Genomic DNA, 22,091 nt, shown 5'->3' on the forward strand with positions numbered 1-22,091 from the left:
CTTCATAAGCCCCTTCTCCAGGAGAGGTCCCAAACAGTTCTTTCCCTGAACTTGATCTTCACAGATTTTCTTCAGATATGCAAATTAGTCTGACCCCAGGGACCCTTTGCATGTCAAACCCAAAGCACTGCTCCTGAAAACGGCCCCAGATTCCAGATATACAGCCGCAGAAAGACAAAACCCCTGAAGTGCACCTGCACGTGGGTCTCCTGCTTTCCAGGGCGCTGCAGCGTGTCAGAACCCACACTCTTTCTGGATCTGCTCTGAACAGCTGCAAGCCACCTGCAGGAGGGCGGCTGCCCAGGAAGCATCCAGGAGAGCTCCACATCCCTCCTTGGCAGGATCCATACTGGCCTCAGCGTCCAGTCCCTGGCGTTGGTCTCTGCTGCCCCCTGCAGGCTATTCACCTGCTTCTCACATCACCAGTTTCCATAAGACAAACATCCTCAATCCCACTGCGAGAATAACACAGGAGCAGAGCCCTCCTCCGGTGTGTATGTATAAAGTCGAGGAGGAAGTGTCTAAGATTATTTAACTGCATGACAGTGAGGCAGTAGTGGCCGGGCGCTGTGGCTCAAGCCTGTAATCCCAGCACTTTGGGAGGCCAAGGTGGGTGGATCACCTGACATCAGGAGTTGGAGACCAGCGTGGCCAACATGGTGAAATCCCATTTCTACTAAAAATACAAAAATTAGCCGGGTGTGGTAGTGCATACCTGTAATCCCAGCCACTTGGGAGGCTGAGGCATTAGAATCGTTTGTATCAAAGAGGCTGAGGTTCCAGTAGAGCCGAGATTGCACCACTGCACTCCAGCCTGGGCAATGGAGTGAGACTCCATCTCAGAACAAAACAAAAAAACATACAAATGTTTAGTCATGTTACTTATTTCTGGTTTCCAGCCTGACTTTGTAACATTCCTGACTCTGGGACTCTGCACTCTCCAGAAATATGCTTTGAAGAAAAAACAAGATACAGCACAGGGCCCACTTGTCTCTTATAAACTGTAAACTAAAATACTGCATAGCAGCCGTCTGTCAGAACTGCTTCCAGGCTATTGTCCTCAGTCAATCCTAAATCAAACTCACTTTCTTTAACAAATTTAATTTTTTTTCTTCAGTCAACATGAGTAATCTAAAACACATAGACAGAAGAATCTCTTTATTATCATCTTTCTACCAAGTCAACATCAGGCATTAAAAAAATGTAAAACAGTGAAAACCATCCTTCTCTGATTCATCATAGACCCAGAATCTGCCGGTCACCAACACCTATTTTCATTTTCTCTAGTACAGCCAACTTTTATCAGAGAGATATCATAGAGGCATATTTAAGAGAGTACGATATTTTGTGTTTTATGAATTTTAGAGTTGGTTTTTTTGGTTTGAACTTTTATTCGCATTTTCTGTTGGCTGAATTTGTCTCTTAAGTTTATGTTTCTTCTGGGGTATCTTTTTCTTCCATGCGGCCTCCTCTTCTGCTTTTGGAACAATGTGTTTCTTTTCACTAAGCATCATCTGGATGTGGCAGGAGAATTTGTGGATGGGTTCATCTGCCCATGAGTTCTGTTAAGTCAGGTGGTACATTATGGGTGCCTTGTTCCCTGGATGTACTCAACAACCAGGGAATCTACATCTATACCCTTAAGTTCGGCATAACTCTGTACTTGTAGGCAAATTTCAGTACCTTTTTTGGACAACTGGTGAGTTCAACCCCAGTGTTTGCCTTGGGTACAGCTACCAACTCCATTTTCTAAGACTGAAATGGTATACATAATTTCTGTAAAAGAAAATATTTCAGATACTTGGTGGCTTTTCATATAAGCATACCTGTGATGGCCTGAGCACCTTCACAGTTCTTACAGTGAACATGAGGGTTTCATCCTTCTAACATGCACGAGTTTGTGGGATTTTCTGGGTCATAGTGAATAATGTTCACAGATTAACTTAGGCCACACAAGAGGACAGGTTTTCTTTGGTCTTTAAAAGGAGCTGATTAAAGGAAAAAAAAAAAAAAAAAGTGGAAGCCAGGTACAGCAGCTGGCACCTGTAGTGATAGCTACTTGGCAGGCTGAGGTAGAAGGATTGTTGAGCCCAGGAATATGAAGCTCTAGTGCACTAAGATCACACCTGTGGATACCACTGCACTCCAGCTGGGTGCACACAACAAGACCAAGTCTCTAAAAAAAATTAAATACAATAAAAAAGAGAAAATGTTTGTCATTAGAAAAAAAGGTTTTGATTTACGACATTCATTAAAGAAAAAAGTACTTTGAAAAGAGATTAGGGCCAGGCATGGTGGCTCATGCCTATAATCCCAGCACTTTGGGAGCCTGAGGCGGGCATATCATGAGGTCAAGAGTTCAAGACCATCCTGGCCAACATGGTGAAACCCCATCTCTACTAAAAATACAAAAATTAGCTGGGCATGGTGGCAAATGCCTGTAGTCCCAGCTACTCAGGAGGCTGAGGCAGGAGAATCGCTTGAACCTGGGAGGTGGAGGTTGTAGTGAGCTGAGATTGGGCCACTGCACTCCAGCCTGGCCACAGAGCAAGACTCGGTCTCAAAAAAAGAAAAGAAAAAAAAAAAAAAGAAAAAGAAAGAGAGAGAGAGAGATTAGGCCTGGCGCAGTAGCTCACACCTATAATCCCAGCACTTTGGGAGGCTGAGGCAGATGGATCACTTGAGGTCAGGAGTTCAAGACCAGCTTGGCCAACATGGAGAAACCCATCTCTACTAAAAAATACAAAAATGGCCAGGCGCAGTGGCTCATGCCTATAATCCCAGCACTTTAGGAGGCCAAGGCAGGTGGATCACCTGAGGTCAGAAGTTCAAAACCAGCCTGGTCAACATGGTGAAACCCTGTCTCTACTAAAAATACAAAAATTAGCCGGGTGTGGTGGCACACACGCCTGTAGTCCCAGCTACTCAGGAGGCTGAGACAGCAGAATCACTTGAAACTGGGAGGTGGGAGCTGCAGTGAGCCGAGAGCACACCACTGCACTCCAGCCTGGAGTGAGACTCTGTCTCAAAAAAAAAAAAAAGATTAAAAGTCGGGAAAAAGATTAAAAGGCCGGATGCAGTGGCTCACACCTGTAATCCCAGCACTTTGGGAGACCCTGATGCGGATCACTTGAGGTCAGGAGTTTAAGACCAACCAGACCAACATGGTGAAATCCTGTCTCTACTAAAAATATAAAAAATTAGCCTGGCATGGTGGTGGGTGCCCGTAATCCCAACTACCTGGGAAGCCAGGAGGTGGAAGTTGCACTGAGCCAAGATCGCACCACCACACTCCAGCCTGGGCAACAGAGTAAGACTCTGTCTCAAAAAAAAAAAAAAAAAAAAAAAAAGAGAGGTTAGAGGCTGGGCATGGTGGCTCATGCCTGTAAAGTCAGCTACTTGGGAGGCAGAGGTTGCAGTGGTCTGAGAATGTGCCACTGCACTCCAGTCTGGGTGATAGAACCAGACTCCATCTCAAAAAAAAAAAAAAAAGAAAGAAAGAAAACTCATGAGAAGGAATGGCATAAAATACATAGTGTACCCAACAGCCAGCCATTTATTATAGGATATTTTTGAATAGGAACTTTAGCCTTTTGTTTTGATAAAGGTCTTTCTGAGGCAGTGAGTCTGACAATGGCACTTCTGTTATCCCTTCAGTGAGTTTCTTAAAATGAGGCCTTACCACTTAAGTATTGCGCTTTCAACAGGAAGGAACAGATTTTTCTGACCTTTCTGTATATATACACCTGCCACTTTGCTGGGCTAACCTTATTATTATTATTTTGAGACGGAATCTCACTGTCACCCAGGCTGGAGTGCAGTGGCACAATCAGCTCACTGCAATCTCTGCCTCCTGTGTTCAAGCGATTCTCCTGCCTCAGCCTCCGGAGTAGCTGGGACTACAGGTGCGTGCCACCACACCTGGCTAATTTTTGTATTTTTTAGTAGAGATGGCGTTTCACCACATTGGCCAGGCTGGTCTCAAACTCCTGACCTCGTGGTCTGCCCGCCTCAGCCTCCCAAAGTGCTGGGATTATAGGCTTGAGCCACTGTGCCAGCCAAACCTTATTTTTTTTTTTTTTTTTTTTTTTGAGACGGAGTCTCGCTCTGTCACCCAGGCTGGAGTGCAGTGGCCAGATCTCAGCTCACTACAAGCTCTACCTCCCGGGTTTACGCCATTCTCCTGCCTCAGCCTCCCGAGTAGCTGGGACTACAGGCGCCTGCCACCTCGCCTGGCTGGTTTTTTGTACTTTTTAGTAGAGACGGAGTTTCACCGGGTTAGCCAGGATGGTCTCGATCTCCTGACCTCGTGATCCGCCCGTCTCGGCCTCCCAAAGTGCTGGGATTACAGGCTTGAGCCACCGCGCCCGGCCTCTTATATTTTTTTTATGACAGAACTGTCTTAAGGTCTTACTGGAGGTGTGTCTCTCTTAAGAGTTATTTCCAACTCTGTGTCCTAGGTCTCTGAGTGAGGCCTCAGCTAAACAACCCCAAAAACTTTTTGCTCCCGGGCTACTGGCATTTATTTCTGAATGCTGTCAGATGACAGTGACTGCAGAAGCTTCAGAATAATTTTGCGATACTTCCCATGATTTGAGGGAAACACATTTTTACCATGATTGGATTCAGTAGCTTCAAGGAATCCTATGTGAATTAAGCGATCTTCTCGCCTTGGCCTTTCAAAGTGTTGGAACTGCAGGGTTTTTCTCCAGTGTGAGTCCTTTCATGGATTTTAAGGCTCGAGGCACATCCAAAGGCTTTCCCACATTGTTTACATGCATAGGGTTTCTCTCCAGTGTGAGTCCTTCCATGTGTTCGAAGGTGTGAGGCAGATCTGAAGGCTTTTCCACATTGCTTACATTCATAGGGCTTCTCTCCAGTGTGAGTCCTTTCATGATATCGAACGGAATTGAAAGAAACAAACGCTTTCCCACACTGTTTACATTCATATGGCTTCTCCCCAGTGTGAGTTATTTTATGTGCATGGAGGCATGTGGAACTGTGGAATGCTTTACCACATTCATTGCATTCATAAGGCTTCTCCCCAGTGTGAGTTCTTTCATGTATTCGAAGGCTACCAGAATGACTAAAGGCTTTCCCACACTGTTTACATTCATATGGTTTCTCTCCAGTGTGAGTTCGTTTATGGATAAGATACAAACTGAGACACATCAAGGCTTTTCCACAAAAGTTACATTTATAGGGTCCATCTCCACTGTGCATTATCCTGTGTCTTCGAATGCTTGAACGGGAAATAAAGCTTTTTCCACATTCCTCACAATCATAAGGTTTCCCTCCAGTATGAGCCCATTCATGTGTTCGAAAGTAGGGGAGATCACTGAAGGCTTTCTTACAGTATGTACATTTATATGGCTTCTGTCCATATTCCTGATACTCATATGTCTTGTGTCCAGTGTCAGCTCTGTGGTGCCTATTAAGGGATGCATGACCCATGCTGACTTCTCCACGTGATTTTACTCGAGGAGGAGTTTTCTTCTTCAGTATGTCATCTGGAACCTGGGTCAAAACTTCTCCATGCTGATGATCTTTTTTACTTTCTAAGAGTCTCTCTCCCATAAGACCTCTGTGAACAATGAGAAGTATATCATAATGGGTTTCTTTATCACTGATTTGATATTCATTAACAAGTCATTGCACTTGCATTTCTAACACTGTCCAGCAATGTGTAGGTTTTCTGCCCTGTCTGAACATGAACAGACCACATGCTCTACAAGACGGCCCAGCTATACCTGTTATCGAGAAAGATAATATTGACATAGGGCTTCTTAACACTTTTTTTTTTTTTTTTTTTGAGACAGAGTCTTGCTCTGTCGCCCAGGCTGGAGCGCAGTGGCCGGATCTCGGCTCACTGCAAGCTCCGCCTCCCGGGTTTACGCCATTCTCCTGCCTCAGCCTCCCGAGTAGCTGGGACTACAGGCGCCCGCCACCTCGCCCGGCTAGTTTTTTTTTTTGTATTTTTTAGTAGAGACGGGGTTTCACTGTGTTAGCCAGGATGGTCTCGATCTCCTGACCTCGTGATCCGCCCGTCTCGGCCTCCCAAAGTGCTGGGATTACAGGCTTGAGCCACCGCGCCCGGCCAACACTTTTTAAAACAGGGTCTCACTCTGTTATCCAGGCTGGAGTGCGGTTGTGAGATCTCAGCTCACTGCAACCTCCATCTCCCTATCTGAAGCCATCCTGCCACTTCAGCCTCCTGATTAGCTGAGGCTGCAAGTATACACCATCATGCCCGGCTAGTTTTTGAATATTTTCTAGAGATGGGGTTTTGTCACATTTCCCTGACTGGTCTCAAACTCCTAGACTCAAGCAATCCGCCCACCTCAGCCTCTTAAAGTGTTAGGATTACAGGCATGCACCTGGGCCCTGCCACCACTATTTTCAGGTAAACTCTTTTACAAGTACTAACTGTCTTTGTCAATTTTATTGCTTCTGAGTCAGGGTCTTGCCCTTTAACCCAGGCTAGAGTGTAATGGTGCTATCATGGCCGAGTGTAGCCTCAAACTCTTCAGCTCAAGCAATCTCTGACCTGAACCTCCCAAAGGGCTGGCTTGAGCCATGGCTTGAGCCATGATGTTCAGCCTGTGTCACACTTAAATATGTTTTTAGAGAATTTTTTTTTTTTTGAGATGGAGTCTCGCTCAGTCGCCCCGGATGGAGTGCAGTGGTGCAATCTCGGGTCACTGTAAGCTCCGCCTCCCGGGTTCACGCCATTCTCCTGCCTCAGCCTCCAAGTAACTGGGACTATAGGCTCCCGCCACCACGCCCGGCTAATTTTTTTGTATTTTTAGTAGAGACAGGGTTTCACCACATTAGCCAGGATGGTCTCAATCTCCTGACCTCGTGATCCCCCCGCCTCGGCCTCCCAAAGTGCTGGGATTACAGGCATGAGCCACTATGCCTGGTCCTAGAGAAAATTTTATAAGAATAAATACAGTGGAACTTGGCTTCTTTCTTTTTTTTTTTGAGACGGAATTTCACTCTGTCGCCCAGGCTGGAGTGCGTGGCGCGATCTCGGCTCACTGCAAGCTCCGCCTTCCAGGTTCATGCCATTCTCCGGCCTCAGCCTTCCGAGTAGCTGGGACTACAGGCGCCCGCCACCACACCCGGCTAATTTTTTTGTATTTTTAGTAGAGACGGGGTTTCACCGTGTTAGCCAGGATGGTCTTGATCTCCTGACCTCGTGATCCGCCTGTCTCAGCCTCCCAAAGTGCTGGGATTACAGGCGTGAGCCACCGTACCCGGCCTTGGCTTATTTCTTGTTTGCTTCTTTTTAACATTTTCTTCCATTCTATGATTGTCTAGAGAGACACTGCTTTTTCTTGTGAGCGCGAATTACCTTAGGTTTCTCCTGGAATTTTTGTACTCATCTTCAATTTTCTGATCTTTCCATTTTTTTCCTAAAATACAGAACCAGAAAAATAGTCCTGAATTAGTAAAATTATGAAAAAAGTACTAGATTCTAAGTTCATGGTACACTGCAGCCTTGTCACATTTATTCATATTCCTATTCCCTGTCCACACTCCAAATCACTCAACACTACTCACAAGCTAGAAACACTTGTTCTCTAATTCACTGAGGAAAGTAATATTGTTATCCTTACCTACAGAAGCCAGGTTCCTGAAGGTTTCCTGCATCACATCTCTGTAGAGATTCTTCTGGGAAGGATCCAGCAAAGCCCACTCATCCTGGGTGAAGTTCACATCTACATCCTCAAAGGCCACTGAATCCTGAAACATTCCACATGTGTAAAGAAACATGGGTGAGACTGACAGCACTGGGTTCCTATACTCTATTCCTACAGAGTTCCCATGGTGCTATGGACTCTAAACATTTATTCCATGATTTAGTCATCAGACTTTTTACTCTATCAACACTCACTCTCTTCCATAAAGAAAATTTTTTTTAAATTATTATTATTTTTTGGAGAGTCTCACTCTGTCATCCAGGCTGGAGTGCAGCGGCATGATCTGGCTCATTGCAACCTCTGCCTCGCGGGTTCCAGTGATTCTCATGCTTCAGTCTCCCAAGCAGCTGCGATTACAGGTGCCTGCCACCATGCCCAGCTAATTTTTGTATTTTTAGTAGAGACGGGGTTTCACCATGTTGGACAGACTGGTCTCGAACTCCTGACCACAAGTGATCCGCCAGCCTCGGCCTCCCAAAGTGCTGGGATTATAGATATGAGCCACCCTGCCTGGCAGAGTCCCTACCAATCTGACTGATGAGAGTCGTAACTAACTAAAACAAAAATCAAGAGCAGAAACCTTTCTTGGAAACTGTGCTTGGGTAGAAAAGCCTGAATTACAATTGATGAATTGCTGAAGGTTGAATGGGAACAAGACTGAGAGGCAAAAACTCCAGGGTGTCTAGTGTCAACAAAAAGGCAAATATTTATCAAATGTAAAAACTTTTGTGTGAAATGGTGTGAGAGTGTCCGGGCGCAGTGGCTCACGCCTGTAATCCCAGCACTTTGAGAGGCTAAGGCAGGCAGATCACAAGGTCAGGAGTTTGAGATTACCCTGGCCAACATAGTGAAACCCTGTCTCTACTAAAAATACAAAAATTAGCTGGGCATGGTGGTGGACGCCTGTAATCCAGCTACTCAGGAGGCTGAGGCAGGAGAATCACTTGAACTTGGGAGGTGGAGGTTACAGTGAGCCGAGATGGTGCCACTGCATTCCAGCCTGGGTGACAGAACTAGACTCTGTCTCAAAAACAAAATAAATAAATAAATAAAAAGAAATGGTGTGAGAGAACACCATCAAGAGAGAAAATGAACCCCATGTGCTCTGTCCAAAGGATGATAAATGGCTCAGCCCCTATGAAATAGTATGATGGTACCTGAAAAAATAATATAATTACCATATCTATTTTTTTTTTTTTGAGATAGAGTCTCACTCTGTCACCCAGAACGGAGTGCAGTGGCGCAATCTCGGCTCACTGCAACCTCAGCCTCCCAGGTTCAAGCAATTCTCTGCCTCAGCCTCCTGGGTGGCTGGGATTACAGGTGTCCGCCACCACGCCTGGTTAATTTTTGTATTGTTTTTAGTAGAGACAGGGCTTCACCATCTTGGCCAGGCTAGTTTTGAACTCCTGACCTCGTGATCCACCCGTCTCGGCCTCCCAAAGTGTTGGGATTACAGGCGTGAGCCAATGCACCCGGCCAAAATTAACATATCTTTCAGCAACCCACTTTTGTGTCTACTTATTTTCTTTCTTTTTTTTTTTTGAAACAGAGTCTCGCTCTGTCACCCAGGCTGGAGTACAGTGGCCGGATCTCAGCTCACTGCAAGCTCCGCCTCCCGGGTTTACGCCATTCTCCCGCCTCAGCCTCCCAAGTAGCTGGGACTACAGGTGCCCGCCACCACGCCCGGCTAATTTTTTTTTTTTTATTTTTAGTAAGACGGGGTTTCACCGTGTTCGCCAGGATGGTCTCGATCTCCTGACCTCGTGATCCACCTGTCTCGGCCTCCCAAAGTGCTGGGATTATAGGCTTGAGCCACCGTGCCCGGCCTACTTATTTTCAATTAAAAAAAAAAAAAGTGAAATCCAGATCTTGAAGACACATTTGAAAACCACTGTTGGCCGGGCGCGGTGGCTCAAGCCTGTAATCCCAGCACTTTGGGAGGCCGAGGCGGGCGGATCACAAGGTCAGGAGATCGAGACCACAGTGAAACCCCGTCTCTACTAAAAATACAAAAAATTAGCCGGGCGCGGTGGCGGGCGCCTGTAGTCCCAGCTACTCAGGAGGCTGAGGCAGGAGAATGGCGGGAACCCGGGAGGCGGAGCTTGCAGTGAGCTGAGATCCGGCCACTGCACTCCAGCCTGGGCGACAGAGCGAGACTCCGTCTCAAAAAAAAAAAAAAAAAAAAAAAAAAGAAAACCACTGTTAATAATAGCCAACTTTGGGAGGCCAAGGCGGGTGGATCACAAGGTCAGGAGATCGAGACCATCCTGGCCAACATAGTGAAACCCCTTCTCTTCTAAAAATACAAAAATTAGCTGGTGTGGTGGCGGTGGCATATGCCTGTATTCCCAGCTACTCGAGAGGCTGAGGCAGGAGAAATGCTTGAACAAGTGAGTCGGAGGTTGCAATGAGCTGAGATCGCACCACTGCACTCCAGGCTAGCGACAGAGCAAAACTTAATCTCAAAAAAAAAAAAAAAAAAAAAAAGCCAAGAGCTGCATCAATCCACTTGTCCATTCACTGATGGCTGAATGCATAACAAAAATGTGATATATATATATATATATATATATATATATATATATATATATATGCGCAATGGAATATTATTTAACCTTTGAAAATAACAACCTGTCCCTTGTTACAACAAGCATGAAAATTCAGGATGCTATGCTAATAGCCAAGGTAGTCACAAAAAGAAAAGTACAGTATGATTCACTTAGATAAGTTATGTAGAGTTGTCTAACTAAATCAACTGTACAGTTAAAATTGCATAAGCTGGTAAAATTTGTTTTTTACTTTATAATAATTTAAATTAATAAAATACTGTGCCAAGTAAAAACCTAATTGATTAAAAGATGGGCAAAGTATTTCAATGACATTTCTCAAAGATACATACAAGTGACAAGTAAGCACATGAAAAAGGGTTCAACATCAGGAATCATTCGGCATTAGTATTTTCTTTCTTTTTTTTTTTTTTCTCAGATGGAGTTTCACTCTTGTTGCCCGAACTGGAGTGCAATGGCGTGCTCTCAGCTCACTGCAACCTCCGCCTCCCGGCTTCAAGCGATTCTCCTGTCTAAGCCTCCCAAGTAGCTGGGATTACAGGCACGCGCCACCACGCCTGGCTAATTTTGTATTTTTAGTAGAGATGGGGTTTCTCCATGTTGGTTAGGCTGGTCTTGAACTCCCGACCTCAGGTGATCCGCCTGCCTTGGCCTCCCAAAGTGCTGGGATTACAGGCGTGAGCCACCGCACCCTGCCTGGCCTAAGTATTTTACACAACAAAGTTTCAGGTGGTTATTGAGTGCTTTCCTCTCATGAAAAGTATTCATAAACAAAAGAGAAAAGTTTCCAATGCAATCATTGATGGATCTGTGGAAAAATGAAAAACAAAATACTACAGCTCTTTCAAATGTATCACGGTGGACACACTGATGAAGATGTCGATTAGAGAGGGGAAGTGGGTGCTTTGGAATGCGGGAAAGGAATCAGAAATTTAAGGATTTGTTGTCATCCCCATGAAAAGGTAGCTGTGGGGGTCTCAAGGACTCTCTCTCTGACAAGGCTTTGACCTTGTCCTACAAAGCCCAGTTATAGCAAAGATCCTTCTAAGGGAGTTCAGAGAATCCCCACCCCAGCCCCTCCAAACTGGATACCCAATGAAGTTCTGTTACCCCTATTCATGAAAACTCATCCACTTTCTCTTCTGTAACCCTTGATACCTCACCAAGTTCCATCCTCTCCCTCATTTTACCCTTGAGCTCTAGGTTCAATACTGTTGTTGCTGCATGCAAGGCTGAGGTCAATCTCTCTCCCATATCACAGTTCTCATGACCCACATCACAACTGTCCTGAATAAAGCCTTCTTTGACATTTTTAACTTGATTTCAGTACAGTCTCTTTTTACAAGAGACAGGGACTTAGACCTGAAACCCTGCTTCACAAGTCTGGAATGCATAGGGGATAATATGCTGTCTCCCTGTGGGAAGGAAGGAGGGTGTTCTGAGAGTATCTCCCACTCACAAATCCAAAACTCTGGGTCAGACTTCTCTCCTCATGACCACTCCTTGTTGTCACTCCATAAACTGGGTGAGATGGCAGACTGTGGATACACCATTACCCAGACAGTGTTCCACAGTGGAGCTCACCTCCTGCAGTGATGGGACACAGTGCCTGGGAGTCCTGTCTGCCAATTCAGCCCTAACCTTGTGTCATAAAGGAGACTGGGGTTCCAACTGATACGGATATATGTGAGGACCAGGTGTAGACTTTTCAAGTTTTTCTTCCATTTGGTGAATACTCTGCAATTTCTTTTTTCTTCTTCTTCTTCTTCTTTTTTTTTTTTTTTTTTTTAAGAAAAGCCTATAGCAAGCAGTATTCTCATGCATTCTACAAACCATGAAGTAACCAGGCCTGAATCTGCTCAGCTGCTAAGATCAGCTGCCTTCTGAGTGGCAAGACCCTATACTCTTGTATTTCTTTCTTCTTCTTTTTTTTTTTTTTTTTTTAATTTTCTAAGAGTCTCACTCCATCATCCAGACTGGAGTGCAGTAGTGCAATCACAGCTCACTGCAGACTCAACCTCCAGGGTCAAGCAATCCTCCCACCACAGCCTTCTGAGTACCTGGGCTCACTGGAGCATGCCACCACACCTGGGTTATTTTTTAAATTTTTTTTTTTTTTTTTTGAGACGGAGTCTCGCTCTGTCGCCCAGGCTGGAGTGCAGTGGCCGCATCTCAGCTCACTGCAAGCTCCGCCTCCCGGGTCTATGCCATTCTCCTGCCTCAGCCTCCCGAGTAGCTGGGACTACAGGCGCCCGCCACCTCACCCGGCTAGTTTTTTGTATTTTTTAGTAGAGACGGGGTTTCACCGTATTTAGCCAGGCTGGTCTCGATCTCCTGACCTTGTGATCCGCCCGTCTCGGCCTCCCAAAGTGCTGGGATTACAGGCTTGAGCCACCGCGCCCGGCCTATTTTTTAAATTTTTTGTAGAGACACGGTCTCACTATGTTTCCCAGGTTGGTCTTAAACTCCTGGGCTCAAGAGATCCCCTTACCTCAGCCTTCTAAGTTCTGGGATTCCAAATGTGAGCCACTAACCTTGACCATACTCCTGTATTTCTTCATTGTGTCTTTCAAAACAGAAAAGCTTAAATTTTAATGTAGTCAAAATTACATACTTTTTCTTTGTTCCTAGTGTTTCTCTTGTCATATTATAGAATCTTCTTCCTAAACCTAAGATCATGAATATTTTTGGGTGGCACATTCTGTAGCAACAAGAGGGTGAGGTTCTCCTTTGTTCCCAGACGAGGATGAGACTGGTGTAGTCTGCAGGCTAATAAGGAAATGAAACTCACTATGCTATGGAGGATAAAAGTATGTAAGTTTACACTATAACACTATAATGCTATATAGTCTAATACCATTTACATGTGGCACTTATATACATGTTACATGTAATATTTACCAATTACCTACCATAACTAAATTATATACTATATACAAATGCAGCATATGTACATGTTACATGTAATATTTACCAATTACCTACCATAACTAAACTATATACTATATACAAATGCAGCATATGTACATGTATATGTGTATATATACACACACGCACTATATCCTGTACTAGATAATGTGAGATTCTATTAAAATACTGTACATGAATATCTCCTTTAAATTTCAACAGAAAACACCTCACCAACATATTGGAAAAGAGAATCCTGTAACACATATCATATCCTGTGACGAAGTGGCATTCAATTCAGGAAAGCAATGCTGCTCTCACCTCTGAAAATCCATTCATGCAATACACCATAATACTATAGGATCAACAGCAAACAACACAAGAACATCCTAATAGATGCAGAAAAAGCATTTGATAAACCTCAACATCTCTTCATGATAAAAACGCTCGGCTGGGTGCAGTGGCTCACGCCTGTAATCCCAACACTTTGGGATGCCGAGGCGGGAGGATCACAAGGTCACGAGTTCGAGACCAGCCTAGCCAGCATGGTGAAACCCCGTCTCTACTAAAAATACAAAAAATTAGCCGGGTGTGGTAGCATGTGCCTGTAATCCCAGCTACTCGGGAGGCTGCGGTAGGAGAATCACTTGAACCCAGGAGGTGGAGGTTGCAGTGGGCCGAGATCGCATCATTGTAAACCCCAGCCTGGGTGACAGAGCGAGACTCAGTCTTAAAAAAACAAACAAACAAACAAAACTCAATAAACTAATAATACAAAGTAACTTCCTTAACCTACTATAAGGTATATATAAAAAATGCAAAACTACCCTCATTCGTGATGGTGAAGGACTAACTGCTTTCTCCCAAAGATAAGACACAGACAAGGATGTCTGCTCTCATGCCTTCTACTCAGCTTGGGAAAAGAGATGCTACTAGGCCCACCAGGTCAGAAAATAAAAGCCTAGGCCGGATGCAGTGGCTCACGCCTGTAATCCCAGCACTTTGGGAGGCGAGGCAGGTGGGTCACGAGGTCAGGAGTTCAAGACCAGTCTGGCCAAAATGGTGAAACCCCGTCTCTACTAAAAATACAAAAATTAGCCGGGTGCGGTGGCAGGCACCTGTAATCCCAGCTATTCGGAAGGGTGAGGCAGGAGAATCGCTTGAACCTGGCGGGGTGGAAGTTACAGTGAGCCTAGATCGTACCACTGCACTCCAGCCTGGGCAACAGAGTGAGACTCCATCTCAAAAAAAAAAACGAAAAGAAAAGTCTTCCAGATTTATAGTAAATACACATGCACGGCTGGGTGCGGTAGTTTATGACTGTAATCCCAGCACTTTGGGAAGCCAAGGTGGGTGAATCACCTGAGGTCAGGAGTTCAAGACCAGCCTGGCCAACATGACAAAACCCTGTCTCTACTAAAAATACAAAAATTAGCCTGGCATGGTGGCTCAGGTCTATAATTCCAGCTACTTGGAAGACTGAGGCAGGAGAATCGCTTGAACCCGGGAGGCGGAGGTTGCAGTGAGCTGAGATTGTGCCAGTGCACTCCAGCCTGGGCGACAAAGTGAGTCTCCGTGTCAAAAAAAAAAATACATGCAGTGATTCTGGCAGGCATATAGACTTTGTCACTGCCCATACCAGTGTACAAACTGAGGCAGAAATACAAAAAGGCAAAAGACTTATGTTAGTTTTATATTTCTATAAAGAAATACCTGTGGCTGGATAATACGTAAAGAAAAATTTATTTGGCTCATGGCTCTACAGGCTGTCCAAGAAACATGACATTAGTGTTTGCCTGCCTTTAGGTGAGGGCCTCAGGAAGCTTTTACTCATGGAATGCAAGAGGAGTTAGGGTATCACATGTAAAAGAGGGAACAAAGGGTGGAGCAGATGCCATGGTATTTTTTTTTTTTTTTTGAGATGGAGTCTGGCTCTGTCGCCCAGGCTGGAGTGCAGTGGCATGATCTCAGCTCACTGCAACCTCCGCCTCCCAGGTTCAAGCGATTCTCCTGCCTAAGCCTCCCGAGTAGCCGGGATTATAGGTGCCCGCCACCATGCCAGGCTAATTTTTGTATTTTTAGAAGAGAAAGAGTTTCGCCATGTTGGCCAGGCTGGTCTCAAACTGCTGACCTCAGGTGATACGCCTGCTTTGGCCTCCCAAAGTGCTAGGATTACAGGCATGAGCCACCATGCCCAGTCACCATTTTTTAAACAGTCAGCTCTCCTGTAAACTAGCAGAGCAAGAACCCCCTCGTTATTGTGGGATGGGCACCAAGTCATTCATGAGGGTTCCACTCTCATTGCCCAAATACCTCCCACCAGGCCTCACTTCCAGCACTGGGATCAGATTTCAACATGAGGTTTGGAGGGGTCAAATATCCAAAACATATCAAGACCCAAAATGGTCAACACAATACTTATAAACAACACCTGACAAAAAGACTTCATATAAACCTACAGTCATCAGGACAGTGTGGTATTTCGAAAGACTGCATAAATACATCACAGAACACAATGGAGAACTTATAAATAAACTCAACAAAATAAACAAATCTTTCATAAATGAGCCAAGGCAACTCAATAGATATACTACAGTCTTTTCAACAAATGGTACTGAAACACCTGGACTACGATATGCAATGAAATGAATGAGATACAGAATGTACGACTATCATAAAACTGACCCAAAATGCATCATTTACTCAAATGGAAAACGCAAAATCCACAACTTCTAGAACATAATACATGTGAAAATCAAAACAACCTTGGATTAGGCCGGATGTGGTGGCTCACACCTATAATCCCAGCACTTTGGGAGGCTGAGGCGGAAGGATCACAAGGTCAGGAGTTCAAGACCAGCCTGGCCAAGATGGTGAAACCCTGTCTATACTAAAAATACAAAAATTAGCCGCGCGTGGCGGCAGGTGCCTGTAATCCCAGCTACTTGGGAGGCTGAGGCAGGAGAATCGCTGAGGCTGCAGTGAGCTGAGATCATGCCACTGTACTCCAGCCTGGGCAATAGAGTGAGCCTCTGTCTCAAAACAAAACAAAACAAAACAAAAAACAAACAAAAAAAAGAAACAACCTTGGATTTGGTAATAAGTGTTCACATACAACACAAAAGCATGATCTGTGAATGAGAAAATTAATACATTGGTCTTCATTCAAATTAAATCTTTCTGTTTTGGGTCAGGTGCAGTGGCTCACAGCTGTAATCCACCACTTTGGGAGACTGAGGCAGGCAGATCACTTGAGCTCAGGAGTTGGACACCAGCCTGGGCAACGTGGCACAATACCCTCTCAACGAAAAAAAAAAAAAAAAAATTACCCATGCACAATGGTGCACCCCTGTAGTCCCAGCTACTTGTGGGGCAGAGGCAGGAGGATTGCTGGAGCCTGGGAGGTTGAGGTGGCAATGAGCCAAGACTGTACCACTGCACTCCAGCCTGGGTGACAAAGTGAGATCCTGTCTCAAAAAATAGCAATAATAAATAAAAATAACAATAAAAAAGCTTTCTGTTTGGAAAACCCACTTAACATAATGAAAATACAGGCTGCAGACTGGAGCAAAATATTTGCAAGACACCTATGTGATGAAGGACTGCTACTCAAAGATAGAAAGAACTTGCAAAACTCGGTAAGAAAACAACCAACCAGTCAAAAAATAGCATGCCATTAGAGAAGAGCAAATGAAAACAATGAGGCACCACTGAATTGTTGTTGGGTGGAGTGGCTAAAATCCAAACCCTGACATCACCAAATGCTGGTGAAAATGTTTATCTTGAGGTTTAAAGCAATGTGATTCTGGGTTGAATCATCTGCCTGGCAGTAGTAGCATAGCCAGCTGGATCCTTCCTGTCCCTGAGTATAGACTGGCCTTCTTTCTTACCTATATTCTTTTGTAAAATATTGAAAATGCCCAAACAGAGCCAGGAAGGGCCTCTTTTCTCTTGATCTTCATTATAGATTAACTTTCCTCTTACCTTTCTCACACAAAGACTTCATGGCCATTACAATGTCTTAAGCTGGAATGTCAGATTCGATAATGGCTCACTGCAGCATCAAACTCCTGCTGTCCAGTGATCCTCCTGCCTCAGCCTCCCTTGTAGCAGGAACTACAGGTGGGTGCAACCATGCCCATCTAATTTTTCTATTTTTCTTTTCTAGAGATGGGTCTTGTTGTATTACCAAGGCTGGTCTCCAACTCCTGGTCTCAAGCAATCATCCTGCCTCAGTCTCACAAAGCTGAGATTACAGGTTTGGGACACGACACTAGGTCAAGAGTTTAACTTTTATTTCATTTTATTTATTTATTTATTATTCTTTTTTTGAGACAGAGTCTCTCTCTGTCGCCCAGGCTGGAGTGCAGTGGTGCTATGTTGGCTCACTACAAGCTCCACCTCCCGGATTCACGTCATTCTCCTGCCCAGCCTCCCGAATAGCTGGTACTACAGGTGCCCACCACCACGCCCGGCTAATTTTTTGTATTTTTAGTAGAGACGGGGTTTCACCGTGTTAGCCGGGATGGTGTGGATCTCCTGACCTCATGATCCACCCGCCTCGGCCTCCCAAAGTGCTGGGATTACAGGTGCGAGCCACTGCGCCCGGCAAGAGTTTAACTTTTAGCTCTAGGGTTCTAAGCTCATTTCCCTAGAGTCTGTATTTTCTTGAATGGCAATTCTCAGATTTTCGCTTGAATAATCTCCTTATAATAGGAATCTGATCATTTCAATTATTTAAGGGAGAAAAATCCAAATAAGGTGACTACATCACTGTAACCAATAAAGTATTTTTTTGATTTTTATTCTAATGCACCATATAAAAGCCTATCCTTCAACCTGTAAACTAAAAATAAAAACCTAAGCTCCCCATCCCACCCCAATCAAGTCAACTGACTGGCTCTTTACCAAGGGGAGGCCCCCCAAAACCTGAAAGTTCCCAGTTATGTCAGTAAGGGAGATCAGACACTACACACTCCCTTCTGGAGTTTAGATGCAGCAACTGACCCACATTCATGTTAAAATAGACATAAGACCTGCAAAGAGGCCGGGCACAGTGGCTCAGTCCTGTAATCCTAGCACTTCGGGAGGCGGAGGCAGGCAGATTATTTGAGGTCAGGAGTTCGAGACCAGCTTGGCCAACATGGTGAAACCCTGTCTCTACTAAAAACACAGAAATTAGTCGGGCATGGTGGCGTGCACCTGTAATCGCAGGTACTTGGGAGGCTGAGGCAGGAGAATTGCTTGAACCCAGGAGACAGAGGTTGCAGTGAGCCGAGACTGCGCCACTGCACTTCAGGCTGGGCGACAGAGTGAAGCTCTGTTTAAAAACAAAAACAAACCAAAAAAACCTGCAAAGAGACACTTCGTGCTGATAAATACTAAACTGCAAGACCTAAAGCCATAAAGCCATGCAAGGCAAGGGTCAAGTTATGCCTTAGAATTCATAAAATCTAATGAAACAGATCTGTTTTTTGGCAGGGATGGAATCACATGGCAGGTAACAGACTCCCTTCACTTAAACATTCCTTCCTACCCCTTTCAAATTTTAGACACAACTTCACACTCAACCAACTGCCATCTACAGAATCCATTAACCACCTGTGCCTTCTAAGCCCCGCTTCTACCTGTCCTGCCCTTTCCGCCTTCCATGCCTTGATTCATGTTTTTCCCTGCAATTCCTGTCTCGCTGAAATGAATAAAACCAAACTGCCATCGAACATCCTGGGGACCACTTACTCGAGGCTACATGGGGTTGTTTCCCTTGGTGGTGTTCTCTCATATTCGGCGTAGAACATAGTTCAAGTTATTTTGCAGAGTTTTGCTCTTTTCGTTATCAAACCACAAGCCATGACTGGGTGTTTCTCATTCATTTTTTCCAAACTCCTATTCTGAGAAACAAAACTCTTTAATTTTTAAGAGGCCTCAGTTTAGTTTGTTGCTGTTGTCGTTGTTTTTGTTTTGTTTTGTTTGAGACAGGGTCTCGCTCTGTTGCCCAGGCTGGAGTGCTGTGGCGCGATCTCGGCTCAATGCAGTCTCAACCTCCTCCCTCAAGCGATCCTCTCACCTCAGCTCCCCAGTAACTGGGACTACAGGTGGGCGGCACCACGCCCAGCTAATTTTTTTAAAATTTATTTTTAATAGAAACTAGGGTCTTGGTATGTTGCCCAGGCAGGTCTCGAATTTCTGGGCTGAAGCAATCCCCCCCACGGTCTCAACCTCCCAGGCGTGAGCCACTGCACCTGGCCTTCAATTTAGTTTTTCAGGGAAAAAGGCGGGACTAGGGACCCCACAGCCGACCGCTTCTCCCACACGAACCCCACACCCGAGGCAGGATTGCCCCCATGCCCCTCCCGTGGTCTCCGCACAATCTGGGGAGACGCGGGGCTACGGGCGCGGAGCTGCCCAGAGAGGGCTCCGGGGCCAGGGTCGCAGTCGCAGCGCAGGGGCGGGACAGGACGCCCGGGGTCCCGGTTGCCGGCTCAACCCCACCCTGCGGCCGAGGGGACCGAGGGCCGAGCTGCGCCAGGGAGGCTCTGCTCTGCAGACCCGAAGTCGCTGCGGGGAGGCCCGCGTCCTGCCAGAGCCGGTTGGGGCCGGTTCCACCCAGCCCCTCCCCCGTCTCGGGACCCCCGGCCCCGTACACTCACCATTTCCCAGCTTCCAGGTGTCCTGGCCTCTTCTCCACGGATGTCTCTTAACAGTCCAGTCACAGCGCAGGCGACGGAGCAACAGAAGCTATGGCGGAGACACCTGATCCCTCTCAGGGCCGGAAAACCAAGATCCCGACCTCCCTTTGGCGCAAAACGCCTGGGAGTCTGGAGAGCGGGAATGCGGCCTCCCCTTCCCCGGATGGACAGTTGGCAGGACCCCGCCCCAGCGCCCCTGATTGGATGAGGCTCCAGTCCCCGTCCCATCGGTCCTGAGTGACAGCGGAAGCCCTGGGTAACAGGGCCCTGCAGAACCGATCTGACCTGTTCCAACCACAGATTATCTAAGCGAGCTTCCATCCTGCGTTTTGCCCTTTGGGTATTTGCATTTCAGCCAAATTTGCTACGAATTGCTAGAGGGGGCACCGTTGTCTTCCTCACTCAATGGGCTGTCCCTGCTCCTTTGTCCTGCACAGGAAATTCCAGACTCAGAGTCCAGTGGAGGTGAAGGAAATTAAAATATTTTACGCCAAAATATATTTATTTGACAGATTGTAAAATGACTGTGGCTCGGCTGCAAACAAAAGTGGCCTGGCAAAGCTGCCTTTGGAGGGGAGAAATTTGCATCTGCAGAGAATCTCCATTGATGAAACCATACCCTCTCCCCCTTTATTTATTTCCCTTTATCCAATCTAGAAGAGACTGTGACCTGAACACAGGCAGGGTGCGGTGTTTCACGCCTATAATCCTAGCACTTTGGGAGGCCATGACTGGAGGATCACTTAAAGCAAAGAGTTCAAGACCAACCTGGTCAACACAGGAAGATCCCCGTTTTTATTATATCTTTGTGCCTGGGCGCGGTGGCTCACGCGTGTAATCCCAACATTTTGGGAGGCCGAGATGGGAGGATCATGAGGTCAAGAGATCGAGACCATCCTGGCCATCATGGTGAAACCCCCTCTCTACTAAGAATACAAAAATTAGTTGGGCATAGTGGCGCGCACCCGTAGTTCCAGCTACTCAAGAGGCTGAGGCAGGATAATCACTTGAACCCAGGAGGCCGAGGTTGCAGTGAGCTGAGATTGTGCCACTGCGCTCCAGCCTGAGACAGAGAGAGACTCTGTCTCAAAAAAAAAAAAAAAAGAAAGAAAAAAAAAGATCTTTACTTCTATCAATTGTATGTCCCTATATAAAAGTCTTCCAAGGGGAGCCAGGTGCAGTGGCTCATACCTGTAATCCCAGCGCTTTGGGCCAGCAAGGTGGGAGGATCACTTAAGGCCAGGTGTTCCAGACCAGCCTAGGCAATATAGGGAGATTGTCTCTACACAAAATTTAAGTTAGCCGGGGACAGTGGCCTGCATCTGTAGTCCTAGCTATTCTGGAGGCTGAGGCGGTAGGATGGCTTGAGCCCAGAAGGTCGAGGCTGCAGTGAGCCCAGCTGGTGCTACTGAGCTCTAGCCTCCAAGACAGGTGAGACAGAGAAGACCCTGTCTCAAAAAAAAAAAAAAAAAAAAGGAAAAAACAGAAACAAAACTCTTCCGGTTAACTGCTTTGAGACATTTTCCAGAAAAACTCAGTGAAGCTCTCTGGTGGTGAGCCAGCCGTCATTAACATCCACACACCCTCTGTGGGTGTGGGTTTCTCAGAGTTGTGCTAAGAATTCCAGTATTTACAGCAGATTATTATCAGGTTACAACATTCTGTGTTTTCCCTCAATGAGAAGGGAATGGAATAAGGTGAACAGAAGTAACTAAAGTGGATGAGGTACTTACCCAAGATATCACAGTCCTGGAAGATTTATTTATTTATTTATTTATTTTGGGGACAGGGTCTCACTCTATTGCCCAGGCTGGAGTGCAGTGGTGTGATCAGGGTTCACTGCAGCCTCGATTTATTGGGCTCAGGTGATCCTCTCACCTCAGCCTCCCAAGTAGCTGGGACTGCAGGTGTGCCACCATGCCTGGCTAATGGTTTTTTTTTTTTTTTTTTTTTTTTTTTTTTTTGACAGTTTCACTCTTGTTGCCCAGGCTGGAGTGCAATGGCGCGATCTCGGCTCACCGCAACCTCCTACTCCTGTGTTCAAGCGATTCTCCTGCCTCAGCCTCCCGAGTAGCTGGGATTACAGCCATGCACCACCACACCTGGCTAATTTTGTATTTTTAGAAGAGACAGGGTTTCTCCATGTTGGTCAGGCTGGTCTCGAATTTCCTACCTCAGGTGATCTGTTAGCCTTGGCCTCCCAAAGTGCTGGGATTACA

General features: G+C 45.8%; 1 protein-coding gene across 2 annotated transcripts; it reads right to left on the bottom strand.

Annotated features, from left to right (window-relative positions):
* Positions 1-1,637: 1,637 nt before the first annotated feature.
* Positions 1,638-20,086, bottom strand: LOC139355307 (zinc finger protein 625). 2 transcript variants are annotated; one of them, XM_011721262.3, is made up of 5 exons: positions 19,834-20,086; positions 7,623-7,749; positions 7,358-7,418; positions 4,615-5,584; positions 1,638-1,776 (listed from the first exon to the last, which is right to left on the bottom strand). In XM_011721262.3, the coding sequence occupies exons 1-4, from the start codon at positions 19,834-19,836 to the stop codon at positions 4,654-4,656; spliced, it is 1,122 nt and encodes a 373-aa protein (XP_011719564.2). In that variant the 5' UTR covers positions 19,837-20,086; the 3' UTR covers positions 1,638-1,776; positions 4,615-4,653. The 2 variants fall into 2 exon arrangements, with proteins under 2 accessions (XP_011719564.2, XP_011719696.2); XM_011721394.3 differs by lacking the exons at positions 1,638-1,776; positions 19,834-20,086 and having other exon boundaries at positions 4,654-5,584; positions 7,623-7,779.
* Between the last annotated feature and the right edge of the window lie 2,005 nt (positions 20,087-22,091).

Source organism: Macaca nemestrina, chromosome 20 (assembly GCF_043159975.1).
Source record: "Macaca nemestrina isolate mMacNem1 chromosome 20, mMacNem.hap1, whole genome shotgun sequence".
In the NCBI taxonomy this organism is placed as follows: Eukaryota; Metazoa; Chordata; class Mammalia; order Primates; family Cercopithecidae; genus Macaca; species Macaca nemestrina.